This window comes from Cnephaeus nilssonii (genome assembly GCF_951640355.1).
Source record: "Cnephaeus nilssonii genome assembly, chromosome: 13".
NCBI lineage: Eukaryota > Metazoa > Chordata > Mammalia > Chiroptera > Vespertilionidae > Cnephaeus > Cnephaeus nilssonii.
Genome location: NC_137084.1, coordinates 47,487,227 through 47,507,684, shown reverse-complemented (window position 1 = coordinate 47,507,684; position 20,458 = coordinate 47,487,227). Strand labels below are relative to the sequence as shown.

Here is a 20,458-nt window from a genome sequence, read left to right as displayed (position 1 = left end):
ATTTTGGAAAGATCACCCTCGCTATTGTCTGAAAGATGATGAATCTAAAAGGGAAGAGTCATTCCAACGTTGAAAATAAAAATAAGATGATCTGATTTGACATAGACAAATGCTCTGGTAGGAAGTAAGTCAACTGGTCACTACTTTTGATCCCTTGAACAAGGTAGGTGTATTCAAAGAGATTTGAACTGGGAAATACGTCATTGCTGTGTACCCCAGATTGTCCCATTCCCCAGATTCTGTAACCAATAGATTGAAGGCATATTATTTTTTAAAGCCCATAGCTACATAATTCTGAAGGCATTTAGCTCGAAGTTCCATATTTCTTTTCTCAAGGTTCAAAAAGTGGCCAAGAACTGTAGCATTTTCATGGGAAACATTTTCCAGTCTACCTTGAGAACAATTTTATAATTCTTTCAGGTTGTTTATCTTCCTGGCACCCTTTTCTGTTCACCTTCTGGCATGAAATACTCTCTCTTACTCCCAAACTGGCTAAATTCTGATCCTCCTCAAAAACTCGGCTTAATTATTTCCTCCTCTAGACCACCATGGCACTTGGGTCCATTTATGTGTACTAATTTTATGTTGCAATTGTATCTTGCCAGTCTCCATCTCATGGAGGTATAGACCATGAGCTCCTTGATAGAAGGGACTGTGGTTTTATTTCCCACTTTGAGACACTGTATAGCATGATAGTTTAGTGCATGAAGCCAGGATTTGGGAGTTTAAATCTCACACTTACAGGATGTATACCTTTGAGCAAGTCATTTAACTTTTCTGTGCCTAAGTTCCCTTATCTGTAAAATGGGCCAAATAGTAGTGGCAAATTTAAGTAACTAGCCTTTACTTCTTTTAATTAGAAACCTTTTCACTGAGTTATAGGGGAAAAAAATATTTGGGGATACATTTTAAAGGTAGCCTAATATATAAAAGGGTCAATGTTTCCAGGTCAAACAAATGCAGATAACTGTTGGGGAAAAAGAGAGACTTTAAGAGTCTGGCAGGCAATGCCTAACATCCCAGCAGTCTCTCTCCAGCATCTTCACACTCTGTGCCTTCTCACTCCCGTGATATTCAAGGTCTCTTCAGTTGCTCTTACGTGTGAGAGGGGTACCTCCTTCAGCCACGCCTGGCATCCCACACTTAGGCTCTGCCCGGGAACTGATCCCCCCTTTAGGCACCTGTCTGTTTAGATGTCCCATCCCACACAACTGGGATTGAGCAGGGGTTCTGTCTTGTCTATATCTGTGCTCAGAATTTAGGAACGACTGATAACCGCAGGCTAATGCTCTCACCAACTAAGTCTCCTGAACGCTTTCCCCCTTCATCAGTCACCGCTGGCCTCTCACTGTTCCTCACCATCACCAGCCAACTTTAGAAATTAAGACTCTCAGACCCCGCCCCTTGGGCTCCGTCGCTCCTTCGGCCATTAACCCCTGTGACTTTAAGGCCTTAGCCCCGCCCCATCTCATCTCCTGGTCCCGCCCCTCCCTTCGCTCCGCCTCCTCTTTAACGTGGAGTCACGAGTACGCATGCTCTCTCCCAGCCTCCTCGTAGCGTGATGACGCTGCGTTGGCGTCGTGACGTGTGGCCGCGGTTGCTCGTAGGTTTGGGAACCCCGCGGGACCGTGGGGCGTCCCGGCCGCCGGCGGCACGTGGTTTCCCTGGGGCTCACGCCGCCGTGTTGTCTCCGCCCCCTCGGGGAGAGGGAAACTGGACAGGTTCTTTGGGGACACAGCTGCAGCCCCTGACGGGGAAGGGAGCCACCGGGGAGCTTCGGAGCCCCTGAGGGCCGGGCTGCGGCCCGGAACTGGGGAGCGGCTGAGCCGGGAGGGTCCCCGCAGGCAGGGTCTGAACCCGCTAGGATCCGGGCTGGTGCCGAGGAGGGAGGGCCTGGCCACCCGCGATGCTCGGGGCCCGGTGTCTGCTGCGAGCCCTGCGCTCCTGTTCCTCTGCTCCCTGCCCGAGACCCAAGCCTTCGGCCAAACTGAGCGTGCGGGACGCTCTCGGGGTCCAGAACGCGAGTGGGGAGCGCGTTAAGGTTCAGGTTGGTGTATGGGAAGGGGATGATGTGTTTTTTGTTTTTTTTTTCTTTCTTTTTAGTGACTTATATGGCACATCCACATCTAGGCTTGCCTTGTACTGTCGGGTCAGAACGACCAGCAGGGGAAGTTAGAAAGTGTAGGCAGGCAATCGTGTGCGTTCACACTTTGCTCCTTTCATTGGCTACCATTCCTTTCCCCCAAAACTGTTGCGATGCCTATAAAGCGCGGGAACTTGGCTCTCACGGTACCAGGGCATTGCCTGTAAACTTGTTAATCATACAGCGAAATAAAACGAAGGAGCCCCTTTTCCTTTTGCCCTTACAATGAACATCCACAGTTGTATGGTGGTTGAGCTAGCTCCTTGAGACGAGAAAGCACGTCTTACCTGTCTTGGTCTTCCCGCATGGCTGACCGTAAATATTTGTCCAACTACCATACCTTTAATTCTACGTGTAGCCATCCCAGTATCTGAAAGGAGGCTTTGCACATAACGTTTAATCAATTAGGAAAAAGAGTGGAGTGTAGCAGCTTGAAAGAGCTCTGGAGTCAAGCTGCCTAGGTTTAAATCTAATTATGGGCATATCACTTATGTGGCCTAAACCTCAGTTTCCTCTTATAAAAATGAAGGTAGTAATAGCCCTTGAGTGAGATACTAGGTGTAAGAACAGGGATCTAGTCAATAAATGTTAGCTATTACTTCTCTTGCTAATAATATTTGCAGCAGCTCCACCTAGATTTCCTCTTATAGGAGCAGGCCAAGCAAGGCGGTTTGCGTATTTGGTTGCTGAAATACGGTGATACAATTACTTTTCTTGTCCTCGCATAGGCTTGATTTTTTTTTCAGCAATATGACTAATCTACCCCCTCTGCATTTCTTTGGGTTTCATATTCTTTCCAGGATCCAAATCAGAATCTTTTCTTGAATTCACCTATTTGACGTACATTAATGATACCTTTTATGTGCTAGTCTAAAACTGTCTCGGAGATGAAAAGAACTTAGTGCCTAGGGTAGAGGCTTTCATTTTAGTGCTGTGCAATCTAGTATAGTAGCAGCCTGACAACTTGTACTACTACTGAGCACTTAGTAGTCTGAATTGAGAGGTGCTGTAAATAAAATACGCACCAATTTTGAAGAACAAAAAAATGCAAAGTATTTTTGTATTGATTACATATTGTTAATATTGTGGGCATAATGGGTTAAATAAAGTATTAAAATTAATTTCAGGTGCAAACCTGAGGTTTGAACACGGGTTGCCTGATGAGCTCAGACTCTTAAACTCTAAGCTGTGCTCCCTCTTCCTGAGCCTGGTTCATAGTTACAATGACTGAAATAATGGGGAGGGGGCAATCTAGCCTAATTTGTCTGGGTTGAGGATGAAGCAAGAAAAAGAAGAAGAATACTGTATATGTTTGGTTAGAAAACATCTGGCAATACATACCTGTGGTAGATCTATTCTTTTCCTCCATCTCCCTCCCTCCCCCATTTAAGTAGGTGGATGGGTATGTATTTTTTCTTCAAGGGAGCTAAAGAGCAAATCAGAAAGCAGATACAAGGCTTCCTTCCTAACTTTTGTTTCTAAAAGGTTAAGTCAGTAGAATAACTGAGTTTACAGAGGAGGCAGTAAAGAAAAGGGGGCTGGGGGTATTAAACAAATTAATTTCACCTGTTCCTTTTTACTTTGTTTTGTTTTAAATACATTTTTGTTGATTTCAGAGAGGAAGGGGGAGGAAGAGAGAGATAGAAACACCAATGATGAGACTCATCAGTCGGTTGCCTCCTCTATGCCCCCCACTGGGGATCAAACCTGAAACCTGGGCATGTGCCCTGTCCTGGAATTGAAAGTGACCTCCTGTTCATAGGTGGACACTCAACCACTGAGCCACACTGGCTGGGCTGTCTCTTTTTACTTTTAATGTGACCACTAAAAAAATGTAAAATTACTTATGTGGCTCACATATTTTTGTTGGACAGTCCTGGTATGATGGCTAAAACAAGTAATCACAACAATATGATAGGTATTAGTGGCATAAATAATGAACTTAGAGAAAACAGCAAGGGAAGTCCTTAACTGTGTGAGGGCGTCAAGGAAGGCTCCTTGTCTATAGGGCATGGTGGGGACACAGAGAAAGTAAGGGTCAGTACAGTCATTCCCCACATAATAATGTTTCCATCAATGACAGATCACATAAAAGACATGGTCCCATCTATATATATAAAAGCCTAAGCGACCTGTTGACCAGTGACCTCGTCACTATGATGCGCACCGACCACCAGGGGAAATGCAGGAGCTGCCCCCTGGTGGTCAGTGCTCTCCCACAGCGGGAGTGCCGCTCAGCTGACTGACAAGCACCAGGTGCAGGGCTCACAGCTGGCAAGCTCAGTTGTGGCTGCACGAGCCTCTCCTGTGGACATGCCCCCTGCACACCCCTCCTCCTTCCGGACCAGAACCAGGATCAGGACTGACTGGGCACGAACCCGCAGCTGCTTCTTGGTCATAGGCACACTGATACCGCCCTAGGACAGATGCTCGGAGACCGCAGCAGAGCGACAGTGAGCCTACCAAGCGGTGGCGGCGGCAGGTGCAGCAGGGGTGGGATGAGCAGGAGGGGCAGGTGGCGTTGGACTGCTGGTTTCGGCCCGATCCCCACAGGCCACGCCGAGGGACCCCACCGGTGCATGAATCCGTGCACCAAGCCTCTAGTTCAACCAGTCGCTATGATGCTCACTGACCACCAGGGGGTAGGTTAGCTTGCTGCTGGGGTCCGGCTGATCAGGACTGGGCAAGATGGGCTGGACACGCCCTGGAGTCCTCCTGTGGTCCCTCCCTGGCCCCGATCGTGCGCTGGTGGGGTCCCTCTGCCTGGCCTGCGCCCTCACAATGCGGGACCCCTTGGGGGATGTTGGAGAGCCGGTTTCGACCTCATCCCTGTAGGCTAAGCTGAGGTATTCCACCAGTGCATGAATCTGCATCGAGCCTCTAGTAAGATTATAATGGAGTTGAAAAATTCCTATCACCTAGTGACTTGGTAACCTGATAACAGTCATAAGGTAACCCATTGCTCCTGTGTCTGTGGTGATGCTGGTGTAAACAAACCTACTGTACTGCCAGTTGTATAAAAGTATAACACATATAGTTATGTGCATAATACTTATAACGATAATAAATATGTTACTGGTTTGTGTATTTGTTATGCTATACTTGTTATTTTAGAGTATACTTTTTCTACTTATAAAAAGTTTGCTGTAGAATAGTATGTCATGTTACACCTGCAGCAGCCTCATACATCTTGCATCTACCAAATCTCTTGATTGCATCATTTTCTCTTGTGCTTGATTTAATCTCCTGTTGTTTTGTGCAGTAATGTGTAGGTGTTTAGCAGCTATATTGTCTAGATTTAAGTGCAGTCTATGATGTTCCCACAATGAAGAAGTTGCCTAATAATGCAGTTCTCATAAAATATCTCTGTTGTTAAGTGGTACATGATTGCACAGTTTTTCTAAATAGGATCATCTTGCTTTTCCCAGACTTGTTTGATAGTTAATAAAACACCATCAATTGTTTCACAATTACTCAATGTCTACTGGAGGAATATTCTCCCTTAACTTTTCTGCTAGTTCAATTTAAGCTAAATGTGATCGGTGAGAGAGCTGTTTTCAATTGGCCTACCTGAAGACATCTCATTTTTACTCAAACCTACCTGTCATTTAAATTCAGAGTGTCTTTGAAAATTTGTGTACTACTTAATGTGTTCATATGGAGAAGTTTCTTGAGAACCCTTTGTGTATGGTATTTTGTAAAGGGGGGAAAAAAATCCCATAAAGATGCTTCTAGTCTATAACTACATAATCTCCCTTCTTGAAATTTGATATAAAAGGAGAAAGAGACCAAAATAGGTGCCCTATTATTCATAACCCAATTAAGAGGGCATAGGAACAGGAGAAAAATATGTGAAATAGCAAATATTGGGGGGGTTGGTTATGTGAATTAGGCTCATCAACCTAATGGAATGTCTGGCGTGTATTCAGAACGATGAGCTTTATTAACAAAATGAAACAAAAGGTGGCATGCCAAAACTGTATCTTACTGCAGTGATGGGCAACCTTTTGAGCTTGGTGTGTCAAACTTCGCCAAAAAACTGAGCATAACTCGGGTAGTGTGTCACTTTGAGGAAAAAACATTATTTCACAAATGTTTCATCCTCAGGAGCAGCAAATGTTTCATCCTCGGCATGCGGCCGCCTCAGCGGCCGCGTGTCATCAGAAATGGCTACACGTGTCAGTGCTGACACGCGTGTCATAGGTTTGCCATCACTGTCTTACTGTGATAAGAACCATATCAATTTTGTATATGCACTAGAGGCCCGGTGCACAAATTCGTGCACTGGTGGACTCCCTCGGCCTGGCCACTGATTTGAGCCAATCTGGGCCAGCCAGGGGGGGCGGGGAAGGGGGAAGGGGCGAGGCAGCAGGGAGGGATCGAGGGAGGCTGGCCGGCTGTGGGAGGTTGGCTGTGGGAGCACACTGACCACCAGGGGGCAGCGTTTGCCCCCTGGTGGTCAGTGCATCGTCATAGTGACCAGTCGTTCAGTCAACTGGTTGTACCGGTCGCTTAGGCTTTTATATATATAGATAGATAGGAGTGAACTAAAAACAACTGATTTGTTAAGGTAGGATTATGAAGACATTTTCCCGTTTTCATTTAGTTTTCTATGGGTATATGTAATGAAAATGTAAAATGTTTACATGTTTTAAATTCACATTTAGAAATATTTCTCTTCATTAGGGATGGGTTCGTTCAGTCCGATCCCAGAAGGAAGTCTTGTTCCTGCATGTAAATGATGGGTCATCTTTGGAAAGCCTTCAGGTTGTAGCTGATTCAAACTTAGATAGTAGGTGAGTTTATTTTTAAAGTGAGTCCTTTGATTTTTTTTTTTTTCCATCTCATCTGCTCTCATTCCCCTAATCTAGTGTTCACATTGCACCCTGTGTGATCTTTCTAAACAAATCTGCTTCACATAGCTTTGAGGCTCAAGTTCAAATACTCAGAATGAAGATCCTTCAAGCTCGGGCCTTTCCTGCTTTAACATCTTCATGTGACAATATCCCCCACCTATCCTTTACTTCAGTCTCTCTTAACTACCTGCAGCTTTTAATCTGATTATTGAATATTTAATTTTACCCTTAAATGTCATTAAATATTTTAATGTTTTGATAGCAAGGTTTATATCATAATAAGGGTTGGGTATAATGATATCTTGTTTATGCTGTGTTTTGTTATTATAGAGAACTAGATTTTGGGTGTTCTGTAGAAGTTCAAGGGCAGCTGGTAAAAAGTCCATCCAAAAGGCAAAATGTGGAACTGAAGGCAGAAAAAATTGAAGTTGTTGGAAATTGTGATCCCAAGGTATGTTTTCTGACACTTTTATGGAGGCTGTTTAGGCTTAATTAAAAACATTAGCAATTTGTTTTAGGTGTGATTATTGGGAAGGTGGTACTTAGAATGTGTTTTGTATGTGACTTTCCAGGTAATTGAAACAGGCAATAGAGCCTAAGGAATGTAGAGAGAGTAGCAAAAAGTATATATGTAGATGGCTGAGTCTGATGAGTGAGAGCTAAATATTAGTCTATGCATCTCTGTGGTGCTTGTCACAGTTGAAACTTGCCACTTTTACAAGCATGCCTAATGACCAGGGCAGACCACATTCTTAGGAAAGGTACTTGCATTATCTAGAATTGTTATATCTAATATAGTAGCCATTAGCTACCTGTGGCTATAATATTAAATAAATTAAAATTAAATAAAAAATTACATTCCTCAGGGTCATTAGTCACATTTCAAGTGCTCAGTAGTCACATGCAACTAGTGGCTACCATACTGGGTAGCACAGATACAGAACATTACTATTTATCATAGAAAATTCTACTGGACAGTGCTAGAGTATTGTAATGCTTGGGCTAAACAAAGAAACTCTGAAAATAATTTGGAACTCTTAGAGGAATGGAGATGATAACGATTTTTGTTTTTTTCTTTTTTAGGGGGACATATGGCTATTAAAATTTTACCATGTGTTTTACTATTCTTAAATTGTTCTCCCTTGAATTCTGTAGGTGTTGATGCCTTCACCTTCTCCTTCCCTTCATTTTTGGGTCATTTTTAAGTGTTCATATATTAAGGAATTCTGAACCCCTAGCAGCCCCCAGATTTCTGTTAATGTGGTCATAAATGTAGTTAATGTAGTAAGTCTGGTGCTTATTTCTATACAATGTAAATTAATATGTCCACAAGGCCGAAAAGGAATAGACAAGTCTAATAGGCTACCAGTGTAGCTCTCTTACGCAACTTCTTTGTTGAAACTGTGGTTTTGGTCTGAACATTTGTTTCTCTCTCAATCTTATGAGTATGGATAGGGGTGGAAATACTTCTAGGTAAATCATAATTTTCTTTAGAAGTTTTGTAAATATATAAATACTCTGCCCCATGACAGAAAGCTGTTGACCTTTCCTCATATATTTAGATAGCAGCGCATGTTGGTAAACTGTTTAAACTGTGTCAATTGATTATGAATGATTGTGGACTTTCAAGACATTTGGGTGATTTTAAAATTAAATACCAGCAGTGTGTATTTAATATCTTTATATCTACAATACTAGAGGCCCGGTGCACGAAATTCGTGCACGGGGTGGGGAGGGGTGTCCCTCAGCCCAGCCTGCACCCTCTCCAATCTGGGACCCCTGGAGGGATGTCCAACTGCCCGTTTAGGCCCGATCCCAGTAGTATCGGGCCTAAATGGAAGTCGGACATCCCTCTCACAATCCAGGACTGCTGGCTCCCAACTGCTCACCTGCCTGCCTTCCTGATTGCCCCTAACCGTTTCTGCCTGCCAGCCTGATCACCCCCTAACCACTCCCCTGCCAGCCTGATTGATGCCTAACTGCTCCCCTGCCAGCCTGATTGCCCCTAACTGCCCTCTCCTGCAGGCCTGGACACCCCTAACAGCCCTCCCCTGCAGGCCTGGTCACCCCTAACTGCCCTCCCCTGCAGGCCTGGTCCCCCCCAACTGCTCTCCCCTATAGGCCTGGGTCCCCCCCCCCAACTGCCCTTCGCTGCAGGCCCTGTCGCCCCCAACTTCCCTCCTCTGCTGGCCTGGTCTCCCCTAACTGCCCTCCTCTGCAGGCTTGATCACCCCCAACTGCCCTCCCCTGCTGGCCTGATCCCTCCCAACTGCCCTCCCCTACTGTCCTGATCGCCCATAACTGCCCTTCCTGCTGGCCTGGTCCCTCCCAACTGCCTTCCCCTGCTGGCCATCTTGTGTTAGCCATCTTGTGTCCACGTGGGGGTAGCCATCTTGGACCACATGGGGGCAGCCATCTTGTGTGTTGGAGTAGTCAATTTGCATATTACTCTTTTATTAGATAGGATTATGAACTCCTGTGTGCCAAAATAGATTCTTTTTCATATTTATATCCTAATCTCTCTATTTGTAAGTAGTGGTTGATAGCTAACATATAGAAATTTGGTAAATAACAGATTAGCATCGGTGATATTAAGTGTATTTGCCCATGGTTCCACAGCTAATAAGTAGTAGAGCAGAATTTAAACCCTCATCTCCCTGATTCCACCACACCACCATTCTACTTGGAATTAATGTGGACTATATTCAGTTATATCTATACATATAAAAAGTCAGTCCTGCAGTCAGTGCTGGGTTGCTGTGGCAACCCAGCACTGACTGCTGAGGGGGCTGCGGATCAGGCCCGGAGAGAGGCCTGGAGAGAGAAGCAGGGTCTGATCCGTAGCCTCCGTGGCAGCTGTTGATCAGCCCTTGCCTCTCTCTTTCTCTCCGAGTTTCACCAGCAGCCATGCCTCTCTTTCTCTCTGGGCCTCCGCGGGGGCTGCTGATCAGCCCCGCCTCTCTAATCAGGCCCAGAGACGCTGACTGGCATAGAAACCAACCAATCAGAACCAAATCTGGGTGAACTGTGAGGAGCCAATGGCCGCCTGGGAAACAGAGCTTTTGATGCTGACTGGCATAGAAACCGACCAATCAGAACCAAATCTGGGTGAACTGCGAGGAGCCAATGGCTGCCTAGGAGGCGGAGCTTTTGACTCTGACTGGCATAGAAACCCACCAATCAGAACGTAATTTGGGTGAACTGCAAAGGCAGAACCTAAGGTGGGGGCTGAGGAGGGGTTTTAAGGCAGTTGGGGGCGAGATTAGGCCAGCAGGAGAAGGCCCTTGGGGGCGAGATCAGGCCGGCAGGGAAGGGCAGTTAGGGGCGATCAGGCCGGCAGGAGAGAGCAAGTTGGGGGCAAGATCAGGCTGGCAGGGGAGGGCAGTTGGGGACGAGATCAGGCCGGCAGGGGAGGGCAGTTGGGGGCAAGATCAGGCTGGCAGGGGAGGGCAAGTTAGGGGTGATCAGGCAGGCAGAGGCAGTTGGGGGTGAGACCAGGGTGACAGGGGAGAGCAGTTGGGGGCGAGATCAGGCAGGCAGGGGAGGGCAGTTAGGGGCAATCAGGCAGGCAGGCAGAGGGGTTAGGGGCGATCAGGCAGGCAGGCAGAGGCAGTTAGGGGTGATCAGGCAGGCAGGCAGGTGAGCAGTTAGGATCCAGCAGTCCCAGATTTCGAGAGGGATGTCCAACTGCTGGTTTAGGCCCCATCTCTGTGGGATCGGGCCTAAACCGGCAGTCGGACATTCCCCAAGGGGTTCCTGATTGGAGAGGGTGCAGGCTGGGCTGAGGGAATTCCCCCCCATGCACAAATTTTGTGCACCGGGCCACTAGTTAAATAAAGAAGGAAAGCCTCTTAGTTTTGTTCTAAAGCACTACTATTTTGAAAATGCCCTGGAAACGATCTTTTCAGCTTCTAATTTTTTCCCCCCACTTATTGGCAGGATTTCCCTTTAAAATATAAACACAGACCTCCTCTGGAGTATCTAAGACAATTTCCTCATCTTCGGTGTAGAACTAATGCCCTGGGCTCTATACTGAGGGTTCGCAGTGAGGCCACAGCTGCTATTCATTCTTTCTTTAAGGTAAGGTGTTTTGCTTCTCAGTGGTCTGTCTTGTAACAAAATTGAATAATGGTAATACTGGAATATTATCCTGAAAATACCCTTTACTCACATGGTACTTTTTTGGGGGGTTGATATAAAATTTTCTCTTTATCACTGGTTCTGAGCAATTTGATTATGATGTGCCTTGGCACAGTTTTCTTTATGTTTCTTGTGTTTGGTGTTTGTTGAGTTTCTTGGATCAATTCTTTTTTATTTTCAACCATTATATTTTCAAAAATTTTTATGTTTCTTTTCTCCTTTAGGGACTTCAACTGCCCAAATATTAGACCCCCTCGATGATATATCCAGAGCTCACTGATGTTCTTTTCTTTCCTTTTTTAAAATTATTTTTTTCTTTGTGTGTTTCTTTTCGATGATTTGTATTGCTTTGTCTTCAAGTTAATTTATCTTTCCTTCTACAACACCTAATTTGTTATTTCTATCCAGAGTATTTTTATCTTACACATTGTAGGTTTCATATCTAGATGTTTGATTTAGACCCTTTAAATAAATATATCTTCCTTTTCTCTCCTTAACTTTTGAACATATACAATATAGTTTTGAATATATACAATGCAGTAAAAGGACTGTTTTTATGTCCTATTCTTCTGGTTTTAACACACCTGTCAATTATGAGTCAATTTTGATTTATTAAACTCCTCATTATGGATTATGTTTCCCTGCCTGTTTGCATACCTGCAAATCTTTCGTTAGGTGTCAGACATTGTAAATTTTAAGCTTCTTAAGATTTATTCTGGTATGCAGTTATTTGAAAACGGTTTGATCCTTTGTATGTTGGCTTTAAGTGGGTCTGGAGAAGTTCTCAGTCTAGGACTAATTACTCCCCACTACGGAGGCAAAGCCTTTCTGGGTCTCTGCCAAATGCCATGTGGATTACGAACTTTTCCAATTTGGCTTGTTCAGACACAGTTTTCAGCCACACATGAACACTAGACACTGTTTCCTCTCATCTTTTTGGGTGGTTCTTTCTCTGGCCTTGGATGGTTTCCTCATGAGCATTTGCTTGATCATTCCTGTACCTGATACTCCAGGTGACCCTCTGCACATCTCCGTAGTTCTCTGCACAACTCTCTCCTCTCTGGTACCCTGTCTTGAATTTTAGCCACTTTTGTCTCCTGAGACTCTCAGGGATTCTGCTGGGCTCCACTTTATTACCCCCTCTCCCTGCCATGGCCTGGAAAACCTCAAGATAGTAAGCTGGGCTGCAGGTGGGGTTCACTGTGTTTGTTTCCATCTCTCAGAAATCACTGTCCTTTGATGTCTGATATTCAGTGTCTCGAAAAGCATTCTTTCATGTGGTTTTCTTGTAGGATTTTTTGTTTTGCTTTTGTCTTTTTGGTTTTTCAGGTAGGAGGGTAAATCTGGCCCCTGCTTCTCCATATCCATCATAGACATATTTTATATATATAGTTAGCGCAGATTTTGAGTTACTGATGTTAATCAAGTAGATTGATCTAATGACTTAAAGACATTTTGTCTAGTTTGGTTTTGCCTTTCTGCCATTTCCCCCACTGGGGAAAGCCACAGTGAAATGTTGTTGGTAAGTTGATGAGGTAAAGGGATATGCCGGGCCAGCTCAGCCAAGGGTTCGGCGAGCCTGAGGGAGGGCGGTGAAGGATTGAAGAAAAGACAGACAAGAGAATATAGCTGGGTCTAGGTGGATCTCCTGTGCCTGGCTGAGGCCACAGAGAGAGATCCAGATGGCAAGCTGAGCCTTTGTTTTATAGCCAGAGGTAAACAAGGTAGTGGTCACCATAGTTACAATGTTCTTGTGAGTTTCACTTGTTTTGGCAGCACTTGCTGCACCTCCCACAGCCCATTAGCTACCCACATAGGATCTAGGGGGCGTCATAAGGTCAAGCTTAATTATGCTAAGAGGGCTGTGCCCTCTAAACTGGGACTTGTTTGTGGCTTTGCCAACAGGTCAGTCCCAGGCTTAACCCTATAGCTGCTCCCTACGAAGGGACCCTTCCCCTGTGAAGGGGGGTGGGGGTGGGGCAAAAGGGAAGGAATGATCCAGAAGATAAAGTTCAGTTATTCCATGTGCTTTGAAATTCTTCTTATGCCACTTCTTCAGATCCAGCTAATTTGCAGAGATTGTTTAATAACATACCCTTCCTTGTATCCAAATTTATGCAGGCCTTGATGTATTGTAGCATGCCAAGAGAGTTCTTGCACTTTAAAAAGCTCCTTCAGAGTTGATTTCTGGTAAAAAACAGCTGAAGAACATCATGACTTTGAAACATAGACTGTACTTTTGGATAAATAAAGGAAAATAAATCACATTATACAATATCATCCCATTCTAGTTTGAAAGGAAGCATTTACATATATTCTCATAAACTTTCTTATATAACTTCCATGTAATTTTTCAGTAGTGCTTGAACCACAGAACAGAAAATTGGTTCAGATTTTAAAATGTTTTCTCCTCCTATGGCTTTAACAGCTGGTAAAATTGGACCAGTTTTAATTCTGAAAGTTTTATAGATTTTTGGCCACTAGGTGGTAGTATTGGCAGTCCATTGACAAGTGGGCTTTACCTACTTTATATAGTTCTTTATTGAAGCTTTTGCAAAAATGTAAACAATTTTAAAATAAGGGAAGAAGCTAAAAAAAATCTGAAGTAAAAAAAAAAAGCAAAATAAAAATTAAAAAAAATACTTTAAGTAGTTGAAAAGAAATTTTAGCACTGTTGGTGATAGTTATAAAGTAGGTACTTATTGTAAAGACCTGGAAAATATAATCCTGATACCAACTCCTATAATGTTACCCATTGTTCATGAGACAATGAGGTTTGAATTGTTTAAAGAAATCACAGGAGAGTGATAGGTCATATTAAATAATCGTTATATGTTTTCTAGTATTTGGTTCTATTTCTGGGAGTTGTTAGGTTAGGCTCCCAAAAGAGATGTTAAAATGTAAAATCTTTATAAATTTTAAATCTAAAAATATAGGAAAAATTAAACTTGAGCAGTACCTTTTTAATTAGGATATTTTAAGCATCTAGAATTATTTATTTTGGGTTGAGTATCAAAAGTGTTTTGTTATAACTTGGTTTTCTCATAAAATTGACACATTTGCTATGTACTAAAACTTGGCTATCTAGAATCCTCAAGGAATGAGTTATTTAGAAGAACTGAGTTTCTCAAATAACAGGATTATCTCTTGAGGCGCCAATTTTTCTAAATACCAGCATACTTCCCTGGCTTCCTAAATTGAACCAGAAAACGCTTGCCCTTTCTTGATGAGTCAAGGGTCTTCTTTTGAGTATCAGATTTTTCCCTCTTCTGAATGGCAGTGCTTTCAAAGCCTGCCACAGTGTGGAGTATTCTTTTTCCCTGTGTTGAATGACCTGACTGCTGTGTCTTTGAATTCCTGTGATTGCTTTCTGTGGAATTTTTTTTCTCCTTTTGCTTTTACTTTTTGTTGCCAGTGGTGTGCCTATAACTAACATTGGTTGCTATATTTTGTTGTTGTTGTTGTTCATTCTGATAAATAAGGATACTTATTTTGGGGGTGTGTGAAAGAAAAATATAGTCCATGAGTCATTGAGTGGTGTCTGTGGGCTGTAGTACACCAATGTGTGTGTGAAATCATTACCGGTAATTTTCAAATGCTCAGTGCCTTATGAAATAGTTGGTTCTAGTATGTGTATCTTTCAAAATATTTAGGTATTTACAGGTAGTGGGTGCAATCTGAAAAATTGGATGAAAGTGTGTGCTTTTATTTTTGATTCCTTGTCTGGCCTTCATACCTTTAATTAGGTACCACTTTGCTGTGGGAGAGAGTAGGTATCTCACACTGGACCCTCGTTGGAGCAGTTCCTGACAGGACTCCTTCACTCCTTGCTACTTATTTTCCATTTTATCTTTCTGCTTCCCTATCTGCTTTTTCATTTTTGGACTTTGTTCTCAATGCTTTATTATTCTTCCTTTGTACCCTTTATAGCTTTTGGCGGTAATGTTCTAGACTTTGATATGATAAGCCTTGCTACAGCATTAAGCCTTAAAAGGTTAGGTGACACCTTTTAAAGGTTTAGCATTAATTGAGTATTAAGAATAATTCCCAGTACTCAAGTATTTTTTTTTTTTTAAATCTCATACAGTTATTTTTATAAGATTTACAGTGTTGTTTCTTGTGGCAGTTGACCAGTTCTAACTTTGGGGATTATATTTAACCGTTAAATTTTCTCCTCCCTCTTCCCCACCCTCATTTCCTTTGGATTTTTCATTTCCTTTCTTTGTTTACTGCGCTCATGCTCGTAGTTGCCTGCATTTGTGTGGAATAAATGATTCATGTCCATAATTCTTGGCTCCTGAGAGATAAAAATTTTATGCAGTAATGTTATTATTGATTATTTTTCATTTGTTCTCTATAATGTGCCCTGCAGCACCTCTAGGCATGTTGCTCCCAGATTAACTACATATTTGAATACTTTCTAAAACTCCTAATTTAGAGTTTGAATATTTAATCTGTCTGCATCCTAAGGCAAGTTGTTAACTGCATACTTTGTATCTTAGCCAGAATACTTGAATGTTTTTATGAAGGGGGGCAAACTTGGGAGGTCCCTGGTAACACCCTGATACATTTTATATTCCACCAGTGACAGGCAAAATTTAGCAGAGGTTAGAAGTGTATTATATGAATTTATTGTGTTGATTTCAAGACCACAACTTTTCCATTAAACACATACTATTCTGCCTTTGCAGCCTAAGTCCCCTTTAGTTACCTCCATCTCCACCCTGCACCATTTATTTATGCTGCATGTAACGTTTTGCCTATATCCATAGTAAAAAATGAAAGAAGCTTAACCTTGAAGTTGTTGGGTTATTTCAGACCAACTAGCAACAGCTTTTGTGGTTCACTAATGGAAATAGTCTCAGACTTTGGAGCGGAAAAATTTCAATTGGGCACCTCAGTAATTTGCTGCTCAGAATCTTCCTTGAGGCAAAGGAAGTGCACTGCCTATGCTGTGTGCAGCGCTCTGTGCCATCAATTTAATGACAGACTTCCTAAAAATCATTTCTGCCTTGTTTGCTGTTCATTTCTTTAGTCTCTATTTGTCAACCTTCATTTTTCTCCTTTTTGGTGGTTTGTTACAATTTAGGATCTCATTGCAAAATAACTGAATTTTACATTGATCACTTTGTATTCCTTTAGCATTGTGGGCAACATTATTATACATTAACCTTGAGTGGGTTAGTGTGTGTTTGTGCGCGCACGCGTGAAATCATTCCCAGTAGGTTCAAAAAGTGGAAGAAAAAATAGTACCAGAGGGAGACCTTAAAGACCTAGGTTTCACTCCTGGGTTGCCACTGGCTAGCTGTGTGACTTGGGAATTCATTAAACCTTTCTGGACCTCAATTTCCTTATCTTTGAAATTTAGGAAATTGGACTAGATAATGTCTAACTCACTTTCTAATTTAAAATTATTTGTGCTTCTATTAATAGTAAAAACTCAGCTTGATATTTCACTATGTTTATTTGGGGAGTTAGGGAAGGATTTGATATGGCATTCTCTTAATGCTATTTTAATAGTATAATGATCTGTGTTCCTGGAATTTTTTCATATACAAATATATTGAAAAAAGTGGCTTTTCTCTTTCTTGCAGGACAGTGGCTTTGTGCATATTCATACTCCAATAATCACATCCAATGACTGTGAGGGGGCTGGAGAACTCTTTCAAGTTGAAGTAAGTTGTGCTTCCCATTTTGGGGATATATTGCTCTGATATTTTTCATCTGAGGGTTTGTTTTACATTTAATAAGAGCTATGTGGAGAGACCATGACCAGAACCTGAAAATTTGTCAATAATAATACTTAAAAAAATATGTAAAAGTTCAAACTTCTCTAATTCCTGTCCTACCAGCTTCATTACTTACTTTGTGACTAAAATAAGTAGATTTTTAGTCTAGTACTCCATTTGCTTTTCTTATATATCTATGAATTGGTGAACTGAAGAAACTTGAAGAGATTAATAAAGATTCTAAGGTATACTTTGTGCAAATGCAGCCCCCAGTTAATATTTTTGGATATATCATATTTTAAAAGATAAATTAAAATAGAAAAGTATACATGTGAATATATTCTTTTTCAAGGTCTTTAAAAAATACATTTTTCATAAGAAATGATATATGATCTGTACACTTCACAAAGGCTCTTATTTTAATTCTTTATCTAGCAATCGTTTTTTTGAGCTCCTAATAAGTTCCAGGCATTGTCAGCCTGCCTGTGAAGGTCATTTAAAATTTACCGGTTTTTTTACTTGTGGGCAGTTGAAAGCCCTTTCATTTACCAGTCTGCCATCCTGATTAAAATCATTGGCCAGTAGTATAATGGGACAAAAAGAAATGTATGTGGATGAGTAGTGTTTTTTGTATTTCTTTCATTTACTCACTGATTTCTTTATCTCTGAGAAGTCAAGATTCTTTTCACACAAGACTTATATATAACTGCTCTCTCTCGTTCAGTATGTTTTCATTCTTCTTTAGGATTTTAACTACAATTGACATATAAAATTAACTATTAAGTTTCAGGTGTACAACTTAGTACTTAAACATTTATATAATACTAGAGGCCCGTTGCACGAAATTCGTGCACGGGGTGGGGGGGTCCCCTCAGCCCAGCCTGCACCCTCTCCAATCCGGGATCCCTCTCACTATCTGGGACCGCTGACTCCTAACTGCTCACCTGCCTGCCTGCCTGATCGTCCCTAACTGCCCCCCCTGCCAGCCTGATCACCCCTAACCACATCTGCCTGCCAGCCTGATCGCCCCTAACTACCCCCCTGCCAGCCTGGTCACCCCCAACTCCCCTCCCACGCCGGCCTGGTTGCTCCCAACTGCCCCCCCCCCCAGCCGGCCTTGTCACCCCTAACTGCTCCTCCCCGCCATCCTGGTCGCCCCTTACTGCCCCCCCCCCTGCCGGCCTGGTCGCCTCCAACTGCTCCCCTCTGCTGACTGGGTCGCTCCTAACTGTCCCCGCCCCCGCCGGCCTGCTTGCCCGTCACTGTCCCCCCTGCCGGCCTGGTCGCTCCCAACTGCCCCCCACCCTGCCAGCCTGGTTGCCTCCAGCTGCCCCCGCTGCCAGCCTGGTCACCCCACGCAGCCTGCTGTCCATTCGTTTGGTCATCCCTCACTAACCCCCCTGCCAGCCTTGTCGCACCACACAGCCTGTGTTAGGTCGTCTGTCCGGTTGTTTTGGTCATGACGGCCCCTGGCTTTTTATATATTAGGATACAAAGTAAGTCTAGTACCCATCTGATACCATACATAGCTATTATAATACTATTGACTATAGTCCCTCTGCTGTACTCTACATCCCTGTGACTATTTTTAAAACTGGCAGTTTATACTTCTTAATTGCTTTACCTTTATTATCAGCCCTCCAACCCCCCTCCTATCTGGCAACCATCAATTTGTTCCCTGTACCCATGAATTTGCTTCTGTTTTGTTTGTTCATTTATTTTGTTTTTCAGATTCAACATATAAGTGAAATTATATGGTATTTGTCTTTTTCTGACTTACTTTTCTTAGCATAATACCCTATAGGTCCATCCATATCATTAAAATGGCAAGATCCTTTTTTATTGCTTAATAATATTCCATTGTATATATGTGCCACATATTCTTTATCTAATTATCTATCCATGGACACTTGGGTTGCTTTCATATCTTAGCTATTATAAATAATGCTGCAGTGAATGTAGGGAGCATATATCTTTTCAAATTAGTATTTGGATTTCTTCAGATAAATATCCAGAAGTGGAATTGCTGAATCATATGGTAGTTCTGTTTTTTCTTTTTTTGAGGAGCCTCCATACACTTTGATAGTGGCTGCACTAATTTACAATCCCACCAACAGTGCACAAGGGTTCCCTTTTCTCCACATCCTCACCTATACTTGCTGTTGATTTATTGATGATAGACATTCTGACAGGTGTGAGGTGATATCTCATTGTTTTAATTTGCATTTCTCTGATGATTTAGTGATGTTGAGTAACTTTTCATATGTCTATTCAGGTCCTCTGCTCATTTTTTATTGGGTTGTTTCTTTTGTGTGTGTGGGTGTGTGTTAAGTTGTACTTATATATTTTGGATACTATCCCCTAATTGGATGTATTATTGATGAATATCTGCTCTCATCCAGTAGGATGTCTTTTTGTCTTGTTGATGGTTTCCTTTGCTGTACAAAACCTTTTTAATTTGATATAGTTTCATTTATTTTTTCTTTTATTTATCTTGCCTGAGGAGACATATCCAAAAATATTTGTATTGCTACCAGCAATGTCAGCTACCTATGTTTTCTTCTAAAAGTTTTATCTTTTCAGGTGTTAAATTGTAGACTTTAATCTGTTTGAGTTTAGTCTTGTATATGGAGTAAGAAAGTGAATGTTAGCATCTGTATATATGAGTTCAAAGAAGATAGCACATGATACATTCAGCCGATTGTATCCACAGGTTCTGCATTCACAGATTCAACCAACCACAGATTGAAAATGTTCAGAAAAAAAGTTCTGTTGTTGCTATGTATTATGTAGTTAGGCCTACAATGGTTTCATCTGTACTGAATATATACAGACATTTTCCTTGTCCTAATTCCCTAAGCTCTATAGCATGACAACTATTTACATAGCATTTACATTGTATTAGATACTATACATAATCTATAAATGGTTTAAAGTATATGGGAGAATGTGCATGGGTTATATGCAAATACTACACCATTTCATTTATTTTTTATATATTTGTATTGATTTCAGAGAGGAAAGGAGAGGGAGAGAGAGAGAGAGAGATAGAAACATCAGTGATGAGAGAGAATCATTGATAGGCTGCATCTTGCACACCCCCTACTGGGGATCGAGCCTGCAACCTGGGCATGTGCCCTTGGCTGGAATCAAACCTGGGACTCTTCATTCCACACACCTATGCTCTATCCACTGAGACAAACTGGCTAGGGCTACACCATTTCATATAAGGGACTAATTGAGCATCTGTGGATTTTAGTATCAGCTGGGGGTCCTGGAACCAATCCCCTGCGGATACTGAGAGTGTATGTATAAATTATAAAAATACATTTTTTTCTGTGTTTGTGTGATTAGTTTTCTGTTTGCAATTTAACTGAATATTGCACCTTGTTCTGAATATTGAAGTGAAGAAGAATCATTTACCTTAAATACCTTTTATAATCCCTAAACCACTAAATATTAAAAAGTAAATGATAGTGAATGCAAGGTATAATTTAAAGGGTTTTTTTTGTTGTTGTTTTGTTTTGTTTTTACCAATAAGAAGGGAATTATTAAAGAGATCCAAATTAAACAAATAAAAAAATCTGTAA

General features: G+C 42.1%; 1 protein-coding gene across 3 annotated transcripts in view; it reads left to right on the top strand.

Moving 5' to 3' along the window:
• Positions 1-1,577: 1,577 nt before the first annotated feature.
• NARS2 (asparaginyl-tRNA synthetase 2, mitochondrial) overlaps positions 1,578-20,458 on the top strand; it is a 127,518-nt gene continuing 108,637 nt past the window's right edge. For 2 of the 3 annotated variants that reach the window (XM_079787606.1, XM_079787604.1), the window contains exons 1-5: positions 1,578-2,047; positions 6,830-6,939; positions 7,330-7,450; positions 10,939-11,079; positions 16,734-16,814. In XM_079787606.1, the coding sequence (XP_079643732.1) occupies positions 1,907-2,047; positions 6,830-6,939; positions 7,330-7,450; positions 10,939-11,079; positions 16,734-16,814 (594 nt within the window). In that variant the 5' untranslated portion in view covers positions 1,578-1,906. Of the gene's footprint in view, positions 2,048-6,829; positions 6,940-7,329; positions 7,451-10,938; positions 11,080-16,733; positions 16,815-20,458 lie in introns of those variants that run through there. The other variant, XM_079787605.1, reaches the window with a different exon arrangement.